General features: G+C 43.4%; 2 protein-coding genes across 6 annotated transcripts in view; one reads left to right on the top strand and one right to left on the bottom strand.

The window, feature by feature from the left end:
• The window catches only part of ULK4 (unc-51 like kinase 4), a 202287-nt gene extending 200352 nt beyond the window's left edge, over window positions 1–1935 (top strand). For all 4 annotated transcript variants that reach the window (XM_072327360.1, XM_072327362.1, XM_072327359.1 and 1 more), the window contains one exon: window positions 367–1935. In XM_072327360.1, the coding sequence (XP_072183461.1) occupies window positions 367–451 (85 nt within the window). In that variant the 3' untranslated portion in view covers window positions 452–1935. The remainder of the gene's footprint in view (window positions 1–366) is intronic.
• On the bottom strand, window positions 1908–23452 carry CTNNB1 (catenin beta 1). Of its 2 annotated transcripts, none has more exons than XM_072327363.1 (16): window positions 23313–23452; window positions 10376–10436; window positions 9663–9890; window positions 9274–9527; window positions 8940–9178; window positions 8655–8856; window positions 8181–8325; window positions 7649–7752; window positions 7225–7563; window positions 6796–6954; window positions 5839–5958; window positions 5548–5698; window positions 5341–5462; window positions 3974–4034; window positions 3007–3227; window positions 1908–2695 (listed from the first exon to the last, which is right to left on the bottom strand). In XM_072327363.1, exons 2-15 carry the CDS (start codon window positions 10386–10388, stop codon window positions 3019–3021), a joined length of 2346 nt encoding a protein of 781 aa, XP_072183464.1. In that variant the 5' UTR covers window positions 10389–10436; window positions 23313–23452; the 3' UTR covers window positions 1908–2695; window positions 3007–3018. The 2 variants fall into 2 exon arrangements, with proteins under 2 accessions (XP_072183464.1, XP_072183465.1); XM_072327364.1 differs by lacking the exon at window positions 23313–23452 and adding an exon at window positions 22417–22550.
• Window positions 23453–23817: the final 365 nt, after the last annotated feature.

Raw genomic sequence — 23817 nt, 5'->3', positions numbered from 1 at the left:
CCTGTTAAAAAACCTGCTTGTTTCTGTATGGGAGAAAGCAGAAGTGGAGTCATTTTCCTGTCAAGCTGTGCGTGCGTGCGTATGATCCATGGGGACAGGATAGATTTTATCTATCTTCTCGTTCACGGAGGAGACTGAGCAAGGCAGCAGTTACTGTGAATTCAAACTGGAACTCATTTTTACACAAGACGTGCTGCAGGACAAAACCACTAGTTGTGTGTTCCTGCTCAACAGGAAAACGGGGTTAAAGTTACTCCATGGGCAATGCTGAGAATTTTCCAGCATCGATAATGACAAATGTGGGATTTGAACAAGTTTTCCCTTGTGAATATGTAAGAGCTGTCTGTCACTCTGTTTAATTCCTAGCTCTCACGCTGATGTTGCTGTTGCATCCCTGGCATCTGAAATTCTGAGAACAGTGGCACCTGAAAATCCAAAGCTGACCAAGTGAACTGCTTCTGACCAGCCACTGAAACGCACAGCTGGGTGTGATGCTCAGCGCTGTCCTGAATCAACATCTTCACACAAGCAGAGCAGACCTAACTCAGCCAGCCAGCCAGTGTCCGAGCACAGGCACGGCTTTGGCTTCTGCAGAAAGAACAGCCTTTTTTCAAGCTCTTTCTGGGTGAATTCATGATTTCTATTTCACCTTGCTGGCATTGCGTGACGTAGCGCGAGTACCTGATAGCCAGAGTGTGAGAAGTGTAAATCAAATAAACAGCTTAGTTTCACTATTTTAAGGTGTTAGAAATGCTTGTGTATGTCTTGTTGATCAGCTGAGGGCCTCGGCTGGTCAGTTTAAGGGGTTGTCTTATGTTTGGTGACATGCATTAGACAATACCTCTTTACTAAAAATACTTTGCAGTGTGTGCACATGCCACATCCACATGATAAAATCCAGCAGTAGTTCTCTAGAACTGGTAGATGTCACAGCGTGTGAGAAATGAAATCCCCTTCATTGCCACATCGCTGGAGTGAGCTAAGCCCAGTACTTCCTTCATGACACTGGTGTGTCAGAACAACTACGTGTTGCTGCCTCACCTAGAAGGCAGGGACCTTCCTGGGTTGCTGATACCACCCACCCTTGGACAGCCTGTTCTCCAAGTGGGGAGGCAAGCCAACAGAACAAGGTAAACAGCCTGACTTCACCTCGTACTTTCCACTGGAATTGCTTTCTTACATAACCTTTACTGTCACTGTACCTAGTCCTTTTTCAAAGCTTGACAGCTGGAATTAGAGCTGGGGGTTTCAAAAAGGAAAGAAATCCCTAACATTATTTGGTGAAGCGTTTCATAATAATAATCTACTAATGCACAAGATACTCAATGAGACCTCAGCATAGCTGCAGTTTGTGAAGTGAAGGAGTGCACTCTTTTGTAGCTTACTACACTCTCATCTCCTTGGGATCCTATCACGAGCTGTGTTCCCTATCATGAACTGTGTTCCTTTATAGCTTTTTCCCCTTATGATCTTCTGCTGGCAAGCTGCTGCTTTGGGCAGAGGCCTGTGACAGCTGTAGAGTGCAGATGTGCACAGTCTATAGATTAGAACAGCACAGGTGCTGCCTCTAGAGAAGGACCTGCATGCAGCTCACCTCTCTCAGGCTGAGTTAAAGCTAGTTAAAGCACTTATAAGTGAAGAACCTTCTCCTGCACACTACACTAAGCATAGCTGCATTGCTGAGGATCCTGCAGCAGAGCAGCAGCTGTTCAAGGGGAAAAATATAGTGTGGGAGGAAGCCTCTATGTTTCTAACTGTGAGCTCTAAAGGACAGAGCAGCCCCCAAGCAGGATGGAGAAGGGGAGCAGTTCTTGGTTTCTGCCTTTGAAGTAGCAAAAGCATTGCGCAATTTGAGAACAGGTTTTGGAGAGATCCTGTCAGCACAGTCTGAAATAACTTGACACAGAGCGAATTAAAAGTTTACTTTAATCTTGAACCATTTTATAACTGCATTTTTTCTCGTGAAGCATCTGTATCACAGCAGGCTACAATAACTTTGGGATAAAAGGCAACTGGTAAACTGTCCAATACAAGGTTCCAAATAAACAGTTCTTACTGGCCCCTACCCAGACATATCCCAGATAAAGTTTTTTGATCAAAAACATGAAATAGATCCACCTGCTTATTTTAAGCATATTAAAAAGGAAACTAATTGGACCATTTCTATTTGTCTAGTTTGTTTTTTTATACAAAAAGGCTACACAATGTTACACTTTATTCAGAATACAGTTAGAGCGATTATGAATTAGTGTTCTACACCTTTACTCAATCCTTAAAAATTAGAAACTGCTGTAGCATATTCACTATAACTTAATACTACGAGAGACTTAAAAAAAAAAACCCTAACGACAATTACTGCGAAAAGAAAGGCTACTTTCAAAGCAAGCAAAGGTCAGTACCATTACAGAGATTTAAAAAAAATAATCAATTTTTTAACAAGCAAGGCTAGGGTTTGATAAATTCCATCTTGCAATTCATTCTTGTGCATTCCTCGTTTCTTGAATCACTCCCAAAATCCATTTGTATTATTACTCCTCGACCAAAAAGGACCAGAACAAAAAGTTTACTTCAATTGTTCCCATAGGAAACTCAGCTTGGTTAGTGTGTCAGGCACTTTCTGAGATACTAGCCCACCCCTCGAGCCCTCTCAGCAACTCTACAGGCCAATCAATGCAAGTTCATTCAGATGATACAGCTGAAAAAAAGGAAAAGAGAAAAAAAATGTCAGTGTTCCTCAGTAAAAAGTATTTTAACATAAAGACTGCGTGAAGCTGGTGATGCTCAAGACATTACGGTTACTTACTTCCACACCTCACGGCAGAAAATCATACACTCCTACAATCCAAACTGATGCGCGTCTCCAGAGCTTTTTTTTTCCCCTCCCCCTCAGTATTCTGTCACATTGGGACCCATTTAAGCCATTCCCTCCCTGCCAACCATGTCCTGAGTCCAGTGATTTGTTTCTCTTTTTGTTTTGTTTTTAAATTCACAATTGGAGCTTCTTACCTAAAGGATGATTTACAGGTCAGTATCGAACCAGGCCAACTGATTACTGTCACCTGGAGGCAGCCCATCCATAAGGTCCTGGGCATGGCCAAGATCTGGCAGACCATCAACTGGGTAGTCAGCACCAGGGTGGTGGCCACCCATTTCATGTTCCATCATAGGGTCCATACCCAAGGCATCCTGACCGTATCCGCCAGAGTGGAAAGAACGGTAGCTAGGATCTAAGAAAGTTAAAGGTGGCAGAGGGAAAAAGAGCATAATGTTAACCGATGTTAGATGCATCAGAAGCTGCAAGTATGTGTGTGAGAAGATTGTTGTAGCCATCTAATTGTATTTCTAGTTCAGCCAAGTTCAAAACGATCTGTTGCGTACCCTTAATGGCTATTCCATCATTTGAAACAGCCTTCCCGTGTGATTCTGCAGACAAAGCACACTGCAGTCAGAAGCACGAGCAGATTCCAGCCAAGCCATTAGTCTGCACAATCAACAGTACTGAAATTCAACAATACTACAGCAAAACCGGGCTACAAGGCTGCAGACTTTCTTCTGAAAGGCTGGTCAAAAATAGCTCAGAACCCATAGCGATAGACTTCAGTCTACTGGCACTTAAAGACTAATAAATACACAATACCAACATTTGTTTTAAAGAAAAACTGCACTTCTGGAATTGTCAAGTCCATCTGTAAAGGATTTAAAAGATTTCTGGAAACAGCAGCTCAGCAGGAGATTCTCTTGGAAGACTCAGACAAGCGACACCAATTTTACACATTCATATGGCTCCCATTTCGGTGCAGCCAGAGGTGTTGCAGAAACTGCTTATTTGAACTGGCAGCTCCCCATCTGCCTGTCAGTTTGCAATATCTTGCTGAGGAGTAATTTACTCTTCAGCCATTTGCAGTTCTCCTTTACAGTCAATGACTTGACTTTATTCAACTTAGCTTAGTCAAGGGGAATGGAACAGACATACCATCTGGGCGGTATCCAAGAGGTTCTCCCTGGGCACCAATGTCAAGTCCAAGATCCGCTGTCTAGATGTGCACAAAAAGATACAGAACAGTTTTCATGTCAGGTCTTTGGGCCAACATTAGTAACTGAATTTAAGAAATTCTAAAGCTTGCCATAAATCCTTTTCTTTTTAACCAACTCTTCCGCACTGCACGCTCCAGAGTGACACTTCTGTGAACTGGAAATGTCTTTTTACGCAAGCATCTGCACTGTCTAACAGCCCCATTTAGACACTTGGAACAAGGCTTTTGTTTGGGAACAAATAGGAAGGGGCAGCTCAAGGAGCACTATCTTGGTACACCCACCCAGTCTCTACAAGTCAGCTGGACAGAGATTCCTGAGCTAGCAACAGCATTTTTAGTTCCCAATGCACTTCCCCTGGTTTGTCAAATTACAGAATTGCATGTCTGTAGTGTAATGAAACAACCTGTATTTCAAAGAGATGCACCATTTTTGCTTTGATTTCTCATGATAACACGTTAGATAGATACAGACTTCAGGAAATCAGAGGTGAGCACTGAAATACTACAAACCAAAGGCTACTACCTATTATTAAGGTAAGACTTAAATAAGTATATGGGGGAAGACAGATTTAGTGAAACATTCCCCACTGGCAGTTTTCAGTCTCAATTCACTGTACTGGCCTATAAGCATGAAAAAGCTTCATGTCATAGCTTGCAAATACTTCCAAGTCTGAGAGCTCAGTTCTCGGTTAATGAGAACATAAAGTGGCATACCCACACCAAGCTTCTTAGTCCTACAGAGTCTGCTAACTAAGAGTCCTTACAGGATAGTGTTATGGTTATGCTTGTAACCTATCTTCAGTTCATCAGGTTTAGACAACCTGCAATAACTGGTTGGAATTCCTAAAGATTACTGCTGAGCTGTCCTTTCAAATGAGAAGCAGCACAGAGACCTACAGAGTTCTTACACACAGAGCAGAATGAGACTTAGAAACTTTAGACTCTTCATATCTGAAAAGAAAGCACCAAAGTAGCAGCTCTAAGGCTACTCGCTCATTATTCTACTTGAGCAAGTCTGTAGTTCTAGAGAGGTTTCTTGCCCTATGCAATGGATTCCCAAGACTGTCAGTCTCACCTGTTTACATATAAACTTCTGCCCTAGGACAAGAGTACACATTTGAAGCTTGCATCACTTTCTACAAACCTATGAGCACACATTCACTGAACATGAACATGTAGAGAGTAAGGAAGCTACAGACATGTGTAAAACTGAATCCATACTGCTGATGGCATCTACACTTCACTACTGGAAGGAGGAGAGACTTTAAAGTCTCCCCAAGGTACCATTCACACAAGGACAACTCACCTCATTCCAAGCCATTGGCTCAGTCCGGAACAAAGAGCTTGTCAGTTCAACTGAAAGTCGCTTCTTGTAGTCTTGTGGTTTGTCCTCAGACATTCTGAACAGCACTGCAGCTGCGTATGTTGCTATTAAAAACATAAAGTGAATTTAGTCAACATTAATTCTTCAGTTTTTCCAGTAAGTGTGAAACTTAATTTTAAGTTCACTTACCAACACCCTCATTCCTAGAATGGAGTAGTTCTGTTAAAGGGGCAGTTGCACCTTCAGCTTCAATTGCTTCAGCTGCTTCTTTGTCTTGAGCAAGTTCACAAAGTACACCTGCAGCTACTCTCTGGATATTCTCAATGGGGGAGTACAACAACTGCAATCAAAACAAGGGTTTATTTTAACTCTTCTGCTTGAAAAGAACTTTAGTACAATGCAAATTAACAGTTCTACCAACAAGGCATTGGAGCAGTTATACTAGTATGTATTACAGCATTTTCTTGAGCTCCAGCTTACCTGCACAAATAGTGGAATGGTATTTAGACCCCTGATAACAATTCGATTGTGAACATCACGTGCAAGAATATGCAGGGCTCCAGTGCAGCCCTCTACGATTTCCTCCATGCGCACACCCTCCTAAGTCAGGGAAAGAAAAAGTATTTCAGCTGAAATATTGAACATTATCTTCTAAAAGAACCGTCAACAAGCTGATCATTATCAAAGAATCAGCCAGTCTCCTGCACACACATCCCTCCCCCAGCTGCCTCAATACCCACTGCCTATTGCTGGCCTTCAAACTTAACCATCCCTGCCAAGTCCTGGCCTAGTTTATCCAGATAAATTCAGTAAGTGAAGCACCTCCATGGCACATCTCCTTGTGTTCTCTTTTTTTTTTTTTCCAGTTCATTATAAACTTAACATCTGACAACACTGTTGTTTTTTCCCCAAGCTGAATTAGCTTGGCTGTTTCCTAAGTTCAAAAGTGCTAATCAGTGATGAAGAGGCCCTGCCTGGCTTGCCTTTGCAAGTATTTACTGCAGTCCTGTACTAGGAGGTATTGCTTCTATTTGCCTATGCTAATGTAACTTCCCCTTTGTCAGCGTGTCTAACAGAGGAAGGGAAAAATCAAGACTGATCCTGCCACACTAACCAGGTATGTTAATTATGGAGCCTGGACAATTTCGCTGTACTCATACAGCTCTAAGCATGAAAAAATATACATTAAGCTGTGATGACATTCCAAAACCCATAGTTCCAACAAGGATGGAACTCCCTCATAACAAACTACTCTCTTTGCCAGGGTAGGCAAAACCAGTATTTCTACTAACTGTAGCATTCAGAAACATTTTAGATCGGCCAAGGCAGAATGATTAGCATAATCAACATACTACCAGATTGCACAGACTAATATGAACCAGAGCAAATATTAAAACAATAGCTACTTAGGTAATTGTAGCTCTGGTGGCCACTTACCACAAACTGCTGTTGCGTCCCACCCATGGAAGTACGTCGCTGGGTATCTTGATGTGCTCTAACCAGCAGCTGAACTAGCCGTGGGATGGCACCTTGCTCACGCAGAGGGGCATGGTTTGCAGGGCAGAGAGCGAGATTGCGAATCAATCCAACAGTAGCCTGCAGTTCAGAAAGGAGATGAGGAATAAGAGAGCATAAGGGGTGTGTTTGCTATTTAGCACTGCGTATGTTTGTTATTAAATCAGATGGTCCCAAACAGTTGGATCTCTGTAAGAAACAACTTGAAAGTTGCTCATTTGAAGTATCCTCTCCATCAGGAGAGTTACATTCTCCAATGCCTTGGAAACACAGTATTTTTCTCAGCTAATGTTATATTTTAAAAAAGCACTGATTTTCAGCACTGACAGACATCAACCATAATTTATTTACCTTGATCAAAGGCCAGTGTGATGGTGGGTGCAACAGTTTAACCACCACTGGGAGTCCATAATGGAGACGAACTGCATTTTGAGCCATTTCAGCTTCCTGATGTCTGCTGGTGAGGTGACGGAGCGCACAAATAGCAGGTTCTGTGATGTCTTCCCTGTCTCCAGCCCGAAGAACTGTGCGCACAAGAGCCTCAATGCCACCAACCTGGCAGACCATCATCTTGTTTTTGTAATTGTTGCAAGTAAGGTTAGAAAGGATTCCGGCAGCACAAGTCACAACATTAATATCATCTGATCCTAAAAGCTGAACAAGAGTTCCTAGAAGGCCTTCCATCCCCTCCTGCAAAAAGAAGAATATTTAGTCTCTTTCCTTTTCCATTATGTTGGCTTTTGATCCTGATCCCTTAGAAGGCCGGCCCACTTACCTGCTTGGTTGCTGCATCTGACAGATTTCTCAGAGTCCAGAGACAGTTCTGGACAAGGCGCTGGCTTGGATCTGTAAGGTGGAGTCCTAAAGCTTGCATCCCACCTAGAAGATAATGGTACATGTTTGTCACACACCGTTACTCATCTTGTAAATGGAATAATTTTTCTCACAACATCTAACAACCTTCTGGTTCTTTCTTTGGATTAGTATCCCAATATGCCTAGACCCCAACCTTTCATTACATAGGAAGAAAAAAAGCTGTGACTCGCTTTGTGACATTGACTTAAAATGTATGTTCGTTCTAAGGAGACAATTCTGACAACATTCGGCCATGAAGGCACATGCTAATAACACAGCAGACTTAATAAAATACTTAAGGCCTCTAGAACTAGTTAGAAATCAAAAGACCAACTGTGTTTAATTCCAAATGCTGGCAGCTTCTGTTCTGGTTAGTATGGAATGTACTGATTCTGAAGTCCGGGATACCTTTATTTTTTTAAATAGAAAAGAAGTACAAGGAACATACTTACCAGCCTCAACAATAGCAGGTTTGTTGCTGGAGCAGACTGACAACACCTTCAGCACCCTACTTGTGGTCCACAATAGTTTCTCATAAGTATAGGTCCTCATTATGTTTACTAGAGCTTGGGGTCCACCACTTGCCAGAATAATCAGCTAAAAGACAGTAGAAATATAGCACTTATCTGTCACTTCCTGGTCATGTGAGTAGGCTGGCTTGCACAAACCATGTGCTATAGATCTCTAAAAAAAGCTGTTCACAACTACTAATGGCCAGTTCTGTAAAGTCTTGCTGCGTGACCATGAATACTTCCACCAATGCATCCTTCTTTCATAGCCAGGACTGACTGGCAAACTGCTCAGCAATTGTCAAGATCCTTAGCTTGACACGGGTTTCAGAAAAAGGCATCAGTACACGAGATCTTTTAAGGCCATCATTAGCAAGCATGCTCATCTAGAAGAGCTTCAAGAGCTGAAGCACTTACCTTACTTTCTTGATTGCCATAGGCTAAAATCTGAAGACAGTCTGTCGTGATGGCCAAGAATTTAACATTTGTCTTGTTGAGCAGGGCAACCATTTTTTGCAGCCCTCCAGCCAGACGGACAGCCATTTTAGCTCCTTCCTGATGTAACAGGAGATTGTGAAGAGTTGTAATGGCATAGAACAACACAGAATCCACTGGAGACCTATAAAAGGAAAAGCTTGATGATATCTGCGTCTACCAGCAACAGCTCAAAGACACAAACTACTGTCTCAACAATCCACATACCCAAGCATTTTAACCAATGCGGGGATGCCTCCTGATTTGAAGATTGCCAACAAGCCTTCACGGTGATGTGAGAGATTGTGTAGTGTGCCTGCAGTACAACGGGCCGTTTCCACATCATTTGTATTTTGCATGGTACGTACAATTGCAGATACCATTTGAGGAGACCTCATAATAGCATGGCGAGATGCTTCCTTTTTGGATAGCTGATGAACCATAACCGCAGCCTTGTTTACCACCACCTACAGGAGTAGGTAAAGAAAGCTTTTAGTATAAGGACATCAAAGAATCCCTGTAGGCACATTAGACCATAGTTAACAAAATACAGAATACTTACCTGGTCCTCATCATTCAACAGTTTGGTCAGTTCTGGAATTGCACGAGTTGCAAGTTCAGCATCATCCTGATAGTTTATCAAATTAACAACAGCATGTTTTAGCATCTGAGATGGCTCAGCCAGGCGCTGCACATTAGTTGGATGGGCAGCATCAAATTGTGTGGATGGGATTTGCATTCCTTCATCCAGTGTTTCAGGGAACATAGCTGCACGCACTCTCTGAGCTCTAGTCATTGCATACTGGCCATCAATATCTGAAAAACAAGGTAAGTATGTCTTTATCTCAAACAGGAATAACATTCTTCTAGATTAATAATGATTCAGTATTTAATTTTCTGTATTATTAAGCTGCATATCTAAACAAGCTGGTGTAGTACAGAAGGCCTTACCAGCAACTTGCTCCTGGGTAAAGGACTGAGAGAACCCTTGCTCCCACTCATACAGGACTTGAGTTGTGTCCACATCTTCCTCTTCAGGATTTCCTTTGCCACTCAAAGAGGGAGCAGTTGTTGTGGCACCGGAATGGATACCAGAGTCCAGATATGACTGCTGCTGCCAATGACTGACTGCAGCTTTTCTGTCTGGCTCCATGGCCATATCCAACTCCATCAAGTCAGCTGTAAGAAATCATTGAACAATTTAGTTTAGTCGCAGCATGTATCAGTCCTTCAAGAAACAACTAGGATTTTACAGTAAAATCAAGAATTATAAACAACTACCTCAGCCCAGCTGAGTGTAGCACAGAAAGTGAGACAGCCATTTTAAATGGAGGCGTTATATCAAAACAGTGCAGACATCTATAAGCCTGACTAGCATACAGAGCAATCACTGTTGTTATGACTTAGTCTGCTGCTTAAAGGCTTCCTTTCCACATCGTATGATTAGGTACCTGGCCATACTTAAGTGATTCAAAACATTTACGATGACAAACCTCTTTTTGCAGGCTTAAGTTACTGTGGTAAGGTATTAATTGCTGCAGTACAGTAGGCATTATTCCATTCAAGCAACTTAAAGTTAAAAAGGAAAGTAAGGAGCCAGATTAACTCTTCTTTATTACAACTGGTAGGGTCTAATAAAAAATTAAGCGCAATAAATTATATACCTTGGGTTGCCATGTTCCTTGCTGTGCTCCCAGAACTCTTTCCTGCTGCCTTTCAGAGACTCTAAAAAAGAGCAAGATTAGAACTTATTAAACACTAATCAGAGCTAGTAAGACAGGATTTCATATCTTGACAGTAGAACTGCAAGCTAAAGCTAAGCACGTATTGCCACATCACTGATAAAGTGAGTATATTCAGTGCTAATTAGCAACCCCCCTATGGACACAGAAGAATGAGATATATCACGTAGACTTTTCCTGGCAGGCTATATGTAAGATACATTCACTTCCTTAAAGCCGCAAGAGAAAAACAAGTGAAAAATGACCATGATAGAGCCATTTTTTACTTCTCTATCCTCGTGTAAGATGAAGTACAGACATTACATTACACGGCCTAGATGTGCTGCAGAGACAAAAGCTAAACACTGGAATTGCTTGTTCCCTTCTCAGAAAACCACTCTGAAGATATTAGCAAAACTGCTTGATATGGGGCTACAATAAGGATCTGTGCCAAGGAAGCTTAATGACCATTTAAGGCAATCTACTATCATTTCAGTGATAGAAAAATTCGTAACTGAACCTCCTACCTCACTTCCTGTACCACAAGAAGAAAGGTTTCTCTCTATATAAAACACTCTTTTGTGAACTTAAAATAGGAAACGGAACCAGTCTTCAAAAATCAAGAATTCTTGCTTGCACACATTAACTATTTTTTTTCCTGAAATCCAAAGCATGGAAGGCTGAGCTATGATTAAATGCTGTACCAAATCACATATGCGCCACCATTTCATATCACCAAACACTACCAAAGTACTTGTACCATACAATTGTAGCTGTCTCCTCATTAACACTGAAGGAGAAACTCGAGGCTGCTGCTTCACAATGGGTCAGTCAGAGCTGTCATGCTTTTCATTTGCACCCCTTCCCCCTGCAGTCCAACACCATTGTTTTAGGGGTTTTTCTGTTACTAGTCTATATCAGTTTTATTGTAGTGGTTTTTTTCCAGCACTAACACAGGGCCAATGACAGCCTGTTCTGGAAGTTAGCCAAATAGAAACATTTGTAGTGGTAACTAGTGAAGAGAGCAAAACTATCTCTTCCAGCAATCAGCTTTCAGTCTGCGCTCGGTGTTAGAGCTCTGCTGATCAAAACATTCCTAGACAATGAAGTAAAGGCAGGGACAGGTCTGCTGCACTGTGTCAGGAGAACAAAGTCCATCTGACGCTGTATTTGTATAAAGTCTGTACAAAGACAGACTTAGCAGTTTAAGGATTCCCTTCAGGAGCAGCTTTTAGAAAATGGTAATTCAATAGAAGACATGCCTGCAGTTTCAGGGCTCTCAGTAAATAGACTACGCAATGCTGAGGAAAGGCTGTGTTTCACTGTCTGAGCTACTTGCAGGATACCCCAAGCAGCTCCTGAGCAAACTCACTACTCTGCTGCACAAACACCAGTTCTGCCTGTCTTGACTTATCGCTCCCACCATTTTTGGCAGCATCCCTATTCAGGCTCTTAAAATGGACAGCAGATTTGCCTCTGTAGCAGATAAACAGCACGGAGCTGATTTAAGATACAGCACAACATACAGTAAATATGCTGCTAAGCAGTTGGAAACGCTGATGTTTCCAAATGGATCCTACTGAAGCCTGGAGGAGACGAGCCGCTTCAGTCTGCTTCATGCATTCCACATCCTTCTCCCCGCCACTACCTCAAATGCTGCAAAGCAATTCTTTCCAGATGCCGCTAAAAGTTCGGGAGTAAGCACTGGTAAAGAAAGGGAAACTAACTCAAACTATCACTTCACCAATACAACATCCTGATAGCACCTCGCAAGCCTCATGTGTTACCATGCCAGTCCCACTAACACCTTCCATGAAGAAGCAGAAGAGTACTGAAGGTAATCTGTTACGCCCGAGATCCTTTGCACAAAAAAATCTATGCTGATTTTAAGCTTTCTTTCCTGCTTTGCTAATAAGAAAACGATCACCAGATTAGTTCCAAAGTTGACACACCAGTAGATGAACAGCCAAGAGCACCAAGACAGTCAGTACCACCTCACATTCAAATACGCAATAGGGAGCTCTGGGAAATGCACGTCACTTCCTTCTACTGTTGAATTCTGCACAAAGGAAGGCAGCTCATTTACAGCAACTGCAATCCGAAATGGTTCACTTTCAACATCCTAAAGAAATCAAATGAGCAGTGGTACCAATCCAACAGAGCACACCGGGCACTGCATGGCAATAACATCTAAAAATGAAGCTGAAGAACACCTGCAGGTGAGCAGTGAGAACAGTGCAGTGTTCAGAAGTGCGTTATCAGTCAGATACAGTGTGACTTTGAAGCACTGACCTTAGATCAGCCTGCTTGCCGCACCTCAAAGTTTCTAACTTCCTAATCTGCATTTCATACAACCATAAAGCCCCCCAGCAATTCCATCCTGCATTCCTAATTTAGATGTGAAATTGGATTTAATCCTCAAAGTTAAAAATAACCACAGATTAAAGCCAGCCAGGGAAAAGCAGTACATTCTGATTGCTTTTAGGGTTTCTGCAACTGAACGTTCTTCAGTATCTCGCTTCCCACTCCCTTCTCTTCTTACCAGGGGGTAGAACAGAGCCCAGACAAGCTGCTGACTCCTCCTAGTGTGTATCACTAAGGCCAGCTGCTGCCTCTGACAGCAACAACCCCAGCCGAGGTGCAAAGGTTTGTGCTGTTACCTCTCCTGACAGGAAGTGGAACATTGAGGGAAAGGTGAACAAAGAGAAAAACCCCAACCCTACAAAGATCTTAAAGCTCCTTTATGTCGAGCTCCTCCTCAGGTTTCCTGAAGGAGGCAGGACTAGAAACATTACATTGTCAAAGTCAGTAACATGGATCTGAATCATCATGAAGAAAAAGGATTTACTGCATTTCAAAGACAAATGTTGCACCATAGCCAACTGCTGTAGCCCTCACTAGTTTTAAGGAGTGCCTAGTGCTCAAAATTCAGGCCTGAATTCCTCCAAGTATTATGTTATGCACAACAAATATCCACATGGCATTACTAAGGTTTAGTTCTATTAGCCTCTTATGAACTTCCCCCGGGACAACATCAATTCATTTAGCAAGCACCATCAGCTCCAGCTTTAGATGGACTTTTATAATGAGTACGTACCACATTTCTCATACAAAGAGTATTAAGAAGGCACTGCACCACACCAGGCACCCTCAGTCCCATGCATGCATTTGAAATCTTCCATGAGCAGAACAAGCTTAACTTGAAATTGATAGCTCGTAATATGGAAGAGTAATAAAGTTTCTCTGTTCTCAAGGAATAAAGATAAGGAATATTTTAACGATCAATAAAGCTTCAGTATCAACTTCTGATTTTCAAGGACAGTGTGTGTCAAGGAGGTAAACAATAGATCAGCTCCAATGAAACCTAATTCTCTTCATAAAGAGAAGCAGATCCACCAGGATACAAAGCACACAACATTGTTTACTTCTGCTGTCTTACATATGGAGAGCATTAGGAGAAAAGCCTGCTGCAAGAGGCAAGTACCAGCCTGGTATTTACCTGCCTGCTACATTAAGACAACACCATTTGCACCTTTTCTGCACTTTATCTAAAATAAATTCATTTTCACTGTCAATCTGCAAGCCTACATAACAGCTCGTATTTGCAGCCAGTATATTTCCACCTTCTTTCAAGGTTATTGCCTTAATCTTAACAGAAAGCCTTCATTAAAATTGACTCCAATTACACCTGACAGATGTAATAACTTACAAACTGGGTAACAGCTCAAGCTGAATACCAAAGGTTTGAAGTCTCCCAGAAATCTTTTGTTTGAAAGCAGCATTTTGGAAAGCCTCACATGGGAAAGGAAGTCTGACGTATCCCCATCAGCTGATCTATTTAAAGCATACTGCCCATGCTCTCCCAAACTGCATCTCATCTAGGACAGGCTACAGAGCTGCATCTTTAAGTTAACCATCAGCACCAAATGTCACAAAGACTTTCTTAGAACAAGCAAATCCTCATCTCATAATGAAATTGCAGCCGTTAAAAATCACGGCTCACACCTACATACAAGTGAAGAAGTACATGTGCTAACAGTTTTCTCCTGGAAGCTTTCTTTAGGTCTAATTTTGTGATCTGCCTCTTTTACCAGATTAAGCATGAAAATACTTCTTCACTCTTTCCTCCAGTTTTTATTTTTATCAAGGAAAAGCAGGCCCACACTTCACTAGTTTTAACTTCAACTACACAACCTTGCAGCAGGCAGGACTATTTCTACTGCTTTTAGTAGAACAGAGACACGATCCAACTGAGATACACACTTCAGTACTGATTTGTAATAGCACTGAACTGATGAACAGGAAGCCTAGAACAAGTTGAAACTTGTTTCTTCCTCCTCCATAGGGGGAATCCCATCAGTTTACCTGCTTTGTCCATCCCTGAATGTGTTTAAGATCCATTTAGATGCGGTGCTCAGAGACATGATTGAGCAGAGGGATGTTAGAGTTAGGGTAGTATGGTTAAGTTACAGATGGACTTGATGATCTTTTAAGGTCTTCTCCAACCTGAGAGATTCTATGATTCTCTTTAAAAATCTGGTTTAAGAACTGATTTAAATAGCTACAGGAAAAAACAATTGTGGAAAGGAATAACACTTGGATACTGGCATTCAACTTGAAACTTCAGAGTAAGGGAGATGCCTGGGAAACTGACATGTGCCCTGGAAGTCTGAGTCTTCTCAATCTACATGGATTTCATTTGGTATCTTTCAAAGTAAAAGAATTTCAACTCATATTTGGAGCCTTAAGTTTCTCATTATTCCCAATCCCAACAGGAGGAAAAATCCTCTTCTCCCTTATCCTTTCAAAGAGGACACAAAAAATTTAACTTGGGCAATTTCTGGCTTCCACTGAGTTCTGGGGGTGGTAGTTTTAATGTATGAGGTGCTCTCTTAGGTCAGTAAGAAATCCCAGGGGTACAGGTTGTGTGTAGTTTAAGGAATTTCAGAAGCTCATTGTAAGAATGACAGCTGGGTTTACAGACTTGATTCTCAATGAGTAGATCTTTATTTCAGAGCAGGAACAGATAACAAAGTTAAGTTATTTAATGGAAATCCTTAGCATGAAACATCCTTTTAAAAGTTAAACAAAAAACAACCACAACACAATTTCCTTCAAATACATTCCATATCCACAAACCAAGTAGTAAATGCACCCCCACACTGTGTGAGGCAGCGACACTTGCAGACCTCAGTCACCCTGACAATTCTAAGAGTAACCATCTTTGTGGTAACTGCTTGCAACAAACAGATCAGTTTGAGTCACAGCCAAGTACTGGCAGGACTTGATTAAAGCCACATTTGTCACGTATCAGCAGCGGCTTCTGAACTGAAAAACCTCAGTTTTTCAAATTGTTCCTCCTACCAGCAGTTTAAGGACCCAGACAGACAAAAACTGCTATGGATCTCAATGAAAAACTGCCTCTAACAGCAGTTCAGGGCTGTAAGTAATCACATTTAAACAAAGCAACAGACTACTTTGTTCTCACAGACTAAATCTGGGATAGTGAAGTTAACATTTACCCTTATCCATATTGGGAGTCAGGATATTAATTTGACTTGATTCAGGTCATTCAAGCAGGCTGATTTAATACCAGGTGAAAATGTTTTGTTATGGGTCATTTGAAGACATCTTAAGTAAACAGAAGTAACTTAATAAGTGACGTCAAAAATAAACAGGTCAAATGATACAGCATGGGGAAACACCATTCCTTTTTTACTGCTGTGAAAAGGAAAATGCATCTTCATAGCCCTAGAACACATGAACTGTCTTTCTGTTTAGGTGGTAGAAACTCTCATCCAGCACACAATCCCCCCAAGAAATGTCATGCCATGAGTCACAGCAGCCTTGGTAGTTAAGTAGCTAAGATGCAGCAACCTCAACTATGGCAACAGCTTAAGAAAAAACACAACTGAGAGCTACCAAGTGACAGGAAACCTAACTTTCCTTCTGCAGCACATAACTGCACTGAACCCACCTTACCAACCCTAGCCTTCAAAGCAAATGCATTCATGAACTCTAATCATTCCCACCCATTACTAAGGAATGATCATATCATAGTATTATCATAGTATCATAGTATTGTGCGAGTTGGAAGGGACCTTAGAGATCATCGAGTCCAACTCCCGGGATTCGAGCCCTCTGTGTAGCAGAGCGGCACTTCTACCCCCTGCTCCACAGGGGGGATTCGAACCCGGGCCCCCTGGTGTTGCAGACGGGAATTCTACCGCTGCGCCACCGGGGCACACACATGATACTTCAATCCACTGATAAACTCAATATTGCATGTAAATGCAATAGCAGGACCATCCAGCTCTAATACCTCTGACAACACATTCTGCTGATGCCTACACAGAGGAAGAAGTTGCCATTGGTGATGTTTTGTTTCTGATTTCAATCATCAGATCACAACAAGTTTGACTCTGAACACAGACTACACAAAACATTAAGTCTGAAGAAAATTGTTCTTCAGGGCCCATTTCTTCAGGTAAGCATCAGGAAGTTAAGAAACCCAAGTAGTATCTGTTTCAGTGACCTCCCTCAAAAGAGTTTGACATTGTCAAGTTTTACATATCCTTAATACATGTTGAAAGAGGTAACAAACAAGCTCAAGTAACCCACGGGCAGTATTAAAATGGGAAAGGGGTACCTGACATACACAAAGATCAGCTAATGCTCACTAGAAGTTCTCTGCTTTTTACTGTATCCCTCTGCCAAAAGCAGGTTGGCCTCTAGACACTAACTCTTGTAGGAGTTCATGTGATGCCCCACCACAAAATGAGGTGTTATGCTACTCTATTTTCAGTCATCTCAGCAATCTAAGGTCAATTAAGAGCACTGAGTTTCTATGCATATGCTCATTACCTAAAGCACACAGCGGGCAAATATTTCTGTTCTTGCTCTATTTCTCTAAGGAAGTTAATTACAAGTGCTTAACAGAGCTCAAGTCAAGGCATCTAGCTGTCTTGACTAGGCTAAGAACTAGGTTAAGACTTAAAAAAAAAAAAAAGCAGTGAAAGACTCAGATCACAAGGCCAGAAAAAGAGGCTCCTCCCTGAATCCATGCAGCCTTATGTTCACACAGAGGAGCAGGAAAGCTGCACATACAGCCAGATACAGCGCTAATTATCTGATGGCACAGGACACTCACACCAGCTATACCTTTCCCCTCTAAAAGAGGCAGCAAGCTGGTGAAGAATCACATCCCACCCAGCTTGTCAAAGGATTAACTGCGACAGCACATCAAGCTCTGAGTGCAGCTAAGACTACAGTGTAGCACTCAGTGCTTTCTCCTCACCCCCCTAAAGGAAGAATGCCACCCAGAAGGAACAATTTCAGCCACTGACTGGGGCTTTAGGCAATGGGAATGCATCAAGAACAGACTTAGTGAGCTCCCACTGCCAAACTGGCTTTCAGCTGAATGGATCTGAAGAGCAACACTTCTAGGCAACAGACACAGCATAGGGGCCCAAGCAATTTGTTCAGTTAGTCAGTCTTCACAACCAGTAAGGTTTAAGCACCCTTTTAAAAACAACCCATTAAAAGTTCCAGTAAATGAACACCACACTGGTCTAAGAGCTACTGGTCAGCCAACAAACACTTAAGATAAGTCCAAACACGTAAAAATGGGAGCTTGAATAGCATTAGACCAATCTCAAAAGGCAACTGTATCAACAGATAACTCAGCTTATCAGGGCACTGAGCCGAAAAGATCACTTTAAAAGATGAACTTTGAAACTCCACATGCTACTGGAAAGCCTGCATATATGCCCTGCCATGTAACTGACAGTGCAAAGACAGCACCTCCCCAGTCCACAAACTTTGACACTTAAAGGAATGTTTCTGCTGCAGTACCTTGAATCTGATAGCACTGGATTTTATCACTTGGGTGAAGTTACAGTGTGTTAGGATCCACAGCACAGTTATTCTGCAGGAGGTCTGTTAACATCTTTTGTGTTCAAAAAAATCATGGAAAGCACAGCAACAGTTTCTAACAAGACCTACAAATGGAACAGCCAAAGCAACCTTCTCAAAGCTACACTGCGCACTGGGATTTCATTTGTGTTCTATAAAGACTTTTGTTGTCTCCAAGAGACAGAAGCAACAGCTGTGATCAAGCTGATTGTTGAAATCATCAGTTCATGCTTGAAAGCAATGACTTAGAGAGCATTACATTGGCAAGTACACTGCAGCACTAGCAAAATACTATAATTTAATACAGTAGTCCACATTAGCTCAAGTATCTATGCCTCTTACTCCTCTGTCCAAGAGGAGCTGATGATAATCTTAACATTTAGGATAGGATGGAAGAGACTGCATCAACTACTTATTGAGTGTTACACATCCAGCACAGAAAAAAAAGTTAGCTTTCACATAGCATGTACACCAACCATGTGGCAACCGTTTGAAGCCTAGCATTAAAGGACTGCTATGACAGTTCCAAGTTTATGAACTTAATCTAGTTATGAACTTGCATTATCAACCCAATTACTCTGTCTTCATTGTTTAAATCAACTAAGCACCACAGATTCATGCCTGTAACCTCAAAACAGTTACTTAGTCACTTCTGCTCAGCAACAGACTCAACGTGCTCACCAGTTCTGATGCGGGCCTTCATGCAGCATTCATTACGCTGGAGTACTTCCACAACCAGACAAAGCACTAAGAAGTCGTATCACGGATTAGAAAGTCACCTCCTTGAATCTGAGGAATGCAATTGTCATCTAACATTGTGTACCCCTGCCTTCCTCAGTTTGGAACAGGCCAGCATTTTTGCCCATAGCAAAGTCTGCAAGCAGTACAACTAAACGGCTTGCACAATTTGTAGATTCTGGTCTACATACCTCTGCTTTTATCAATTAAGAATCCCTCAGTGGAAAGAGCAGCAGCCAGGACAAAACATCCTCTTTAAGTCTTAAGTAGTCGCAGACAGAAAATAAGCCTGCCATGACAACCATTTAGAGACAGTCTACAAGAAATCTGACAATCACATCACATTTCATTTAACACTAAAGCAGCTGAGTAACAGCCCACTGTCAGCTCTCAAACTTCTTACCCAGAATGTAAAAAACACACAGTAATTGCACAGTTAATGATAGCATGTATCAATAATAAGACTGACACTGTATTACAGAAGTTTCTTATGCAGAGAGTGTAACTTATTTCCAGACAAATACTTTCTAACTTGTCACTGTATCTCTCTTCCCAAAGTATCCAACCATAATCTAGTTTCTCCTTTGGCCGCAGCTGCATAGCCAGCCCCAAATATGGATGTTAAACATTAACCTCAGGTTTAAGAAACCAGTGCGATTAGTCATAATTGCACTGACACCAGTGAAACTTGTGAAAGTGCACAGATGCACTGGTGGCCTCAGCCCATCTGTCAGAACAGACAAGTATTTACAACACTGCAACAAGCACTGCCGAAGCAAACACACTTACACTCAGCTCACTTTTAATTAGCACAAACTGACGATGTAACAGCACTTATCAGCACCTCTAGGATGTTTAGAGTTTTGACCACTGGAGGGCACCTGAACTGTTGCCAGGACAATACAGGAATACTTGCTACATTTGCTGCGGAGTTGGCAAACTTCTCCAATTTATACAAATCTATTTAGCACAGCAAGTCAACCTACAAATGCTAGTTCCAGCAAACACCTTTAAACCACACGTGTGGCATTTGCCAGCTCCAGTGAGTTCCAGCTAGCTCATGCTATCTTTTAAAAGCAGGAGTCTAGGATACTAGATTAACTCTTTCAGCCTTTCAATGGATCAATTTATTCCTTAGAACTCAGAGTTCATCTCACCAGCAGAATGAACATTCCATTTCTGTCATAGTGAGTCAATAAGGGTTTTCTTCTTAAGCAAACAGAAATGTGTTAAATGTTAAAAGCTCCTGCAACTAAAGCTACATAGAAACTTCTGCACCTATACCTCTCAAGATGAGGGAAGCATGGAACACATTTTGCTTTTGAATCAAACCCAAGTTAACCTGCGAGTACTTCTCACCTGCTCACACTATCAGAGTGGGGTTCCACGCAGTACCAGCAAAAGGCATTAGAAGTTCTCTCTTGCACATGAATTTTATGTCAGTGCAAAAAAACAAACTTCTGGCTATTTGCTTCCTCATCCCATAAGAGACAACACAGGCCACACAGCAGAAGTATATTAACTATAGTCCCAACACAGCCTAGAGAAAATTCTAGCTCAGAATATAGTATCAGAGATAGACATTAAAATTAACCAGTCAAGCTACTCACATTGGTAACTCTAACCAATTCAGTGGGTACATCGCACAACAAAGCACCCCCAAAACAAGCCTTCTAATGCTTAGCCAAAAAGTCAGCCAGCAATAGTGCCCTGCCCTCTTTTACCAGGAGTCATTTTGCCTGAACAGACAAGGAAGTTGCATGCAATACTCAGTGCCACGCAGTCTGCAGAATTAGCACGGTGCCACAGCTAAGCTGGAGCTCCTGCAGAGCCACCCAGAAAGGCAGGAGACTCAGGATTTGCAGGCACATGCTTGAGGAGCCGTGCACAAGTCCCAGCTGCCTGCATAGTTTCTCACCAAGTCTTATCAGGCCCTATGAAGTATACGATGTTTAAGATAAGTAAGGTCAGTCCTGATTTTCCTGCCGCAGTACGCAGTCTGCCAGAGTTACAGAACAAGTTTTGCTGCCATCATCACCGCAAGCCCTGTGTTACCAGCTTTAACTGAGTTAACAGGAGTGATTCTGATTACTGCTGTGTTTGCACACTAATCTGCCTACCAGACAGTATTCCACAGAAACATCTTTATTCGTAAGTTCCAGACAGCACAATCAGACTTCCATTCACAAAAGACGGATGGTTACAATTGCCGCTTCCTGTTCCCTTCTTGCTATGTGCCTCTCTACTCCAAATGTCATTTAGAAGGCCACCAAAACTGACTTTTCTCCTTTACAAATGAATTCACTTAAGTACTGCGCTCTGAAAAACTAAACACAAATTTCTGTTGGTGTTAAGTCATGAAAACCAACATTCACCATACAAAGAAAGCCTCATCTCTGAAGGGCAGTGAGGTTTCAGGACTGAGATTTGATAAGCTGGTTACTGACACACCAGGCAGTTACAGCAACATGCAAGCATTCATGAGAACGTACCAGGCAAGCAGCCCAACCCATTTATTGCTTTGGTAAGAACAGGAAGCCTGGTTTGCAGGAGATGTAACAGAAGGCTACATTTGAAGAATGGGTCGACTTTTTCCCCCTATCAAGCTTTGCTTTACAGCAAGCCCTTGTTTTTACAAGCTCTCCTGCATTGTCCTTCCATCAGGGTGTTTTTACTGATTTCTTCCCTACACTCTGAAATGAAGCAGCTAAACAGATCAACACAAACGTTCTCGTGTCTATCAGTTCGTAACTAAACAAATTTATGAACTAACAGCCACAGAACAGTGATATTTCCTTAGGGCTCCAGAAGAGCCCAGCACTTGATCTAATTCATCTTGTGGTGGCTGAATTTAGAGAGGTTTAAGACTTTTCCTGAACACTTCAGCAGCTCATTTCCAGCAATACCAGCCATTCTGCAACAGACATAACTGCAGCTGTCAGCATCTTTTATAAAGGGTGCAAGATTAACATTAGGCTCCTGCATTGTCAGTTATTGAAATTCACGTTATAACTTAACCTTACAAACACCAATGAGCTTCATCCTCACTGCAGTTTTAAAGGCTTGCAGGAGGACCTTCCTGCCGTTCAGAAGCAAATTTGTTAAAGGAAGAGTTTATCTTCTGTAATTCTGAACTTAGAATGAAGGAAATAGTGACACGTCCAGGTAGTTTCCTAGCCTGCCCTTGCCCTATTCCGAGCACACAAAGATCCTGTTTTACTAAAACCCCTCCTTGATTTCCTTCCCCCGACCTCAGCATACCAGCCCGGCCTCTTTCCATTCACCACTGCATACTTTGGGGGATGGGAGGACCACAGATGTCTGGAACGTACCGAGTGTCAGAACAATGGCCGCTCCACGAGAAAGAGATCAAGAAGTAAAAGCCGACTGCAAAGATCAACACCGCTGCTCTCGAAGTCACAGCCCGCCCGAGGTACCTTCACAGCCTGTCCTCCCTTCCCAGAAACCTCTACCGCTGGTATCTCTTCTGGGAAAAGAGAATCCAATCAACTGCACGACGTCCTGCTGCGAGTTTCAGCTAGAGAATAACCCAAGATTTGGGGAGCTTTTTGAGAAACTTGCCCCAGGAGCAACCGACCGTGTGCACAAAAGACGGCTTTTCAGGAACGGGCACACCCGGGTCTCCCGTTTCACGGGGAGTCGGAAATGAGTGCCCCAAACACTGCTGGGAGCGACTGCCAAGTTGTTTCGAAGCGCCTTAGTTGGGGGTAACCGTGGTCCCCAGATGGGACCCCCGGTTGCAGGGTGTCACAAATTGACGCTACGACCGCACTTCGCGGACCCCCATGAACAGCGTAAGCCCTCCGGCAATCACAGACACGCAAGTAAGACCGAAAACCCACGCGGCAGTAGATCAGCTACCTCCTGCAGTCTGCAGCGCCCGTGATTAGTTAATTACACTCGGTACGAACGAACCCACGGCTCTCCGCCCCCCACCCCGCTACCACCACGACGGCGGCTCGGGGACTCCCCGAGAACCGAAAAACCCTTCCGAGAAGCCCCAGGCCCGCCGAGCCTCGCCCCGCGCCCCGGGACGCGCTTCCCGAGAGGCCCCGGGGGCCGCAGTTGCCGCCTCCCGCAGCTGTCCCGACCCCTTCCGCCCCCCCCACCCAAAGCCCCCCACCCTCCCAAGCGAAGCCCCCTCGTTCCCGCTCCCCGCTGAGGGAAGGGCTCGCCCCGAGGTCCCACCGGATGAAGCGGCACTACCGTGGCACGGAGGCGAGAGCGTAGCGTCCCCTCGGGCTCCGGCTGCTGCTGCTGCCGCCCGGGCGATCCCGGCCGGATCCGTCACTCCTTCCTCGTACCGCCCTCCTCCTCGCTCAGCTCGCTCCCGGCTGTGTCCCCCGCCGCTGCCTCCCGTGTAGCAACCGTGCGAGGCGGCGGCGGCGGTAGTCCCCGAGCGCCGCTGCTTGCTACTCCCAGCGCCGAACCGGGAGAGAGGCTTAAAATGGCGGCGCTCACAAGCAGGCTCTTATAGCGAGCGCTGGGATGGATGTATCCTGCCGCCGAGGCCGGGCCCAGCGCGCAGCATTCCACAGGCACCCAGCGCACAGGGCAGGGGGAGGAGAAATAGTGCCCGGCTCCCAGGGCGGAGGGAGACGGCGGAGGGAAGCGGCACAGCAGCGGCAGAGAGCGGGGGGGAAGGCCGAGGCGGCAGCAGCAGCCGCCTGAGGGAGGGAGGGAGCGAGCGAGCGAGGGGGAGGGAAGGAGGG

Source organism: Excalfactoria chinensis, chromosome 2, assembly GCF_039878825.1.
Source record: "Excalfactoria chinensis isolate bCotChi1 chromosome 2, bCotChi1.hap2, whole genome shotgun sequence".
NCBI classification, from domain to species: domain Eukaryota; kingdom Metazoa; phylum Chordata; class Aves; order Galliformes; family Phasianidae; genus Excalfactoria; species Excalfactoria chinensis.
The sequence above is the reverse complement of the archived record's forward strand: the minus strand, read 5'-3'. Positions and strand labels throughout refer to the sequence as shown.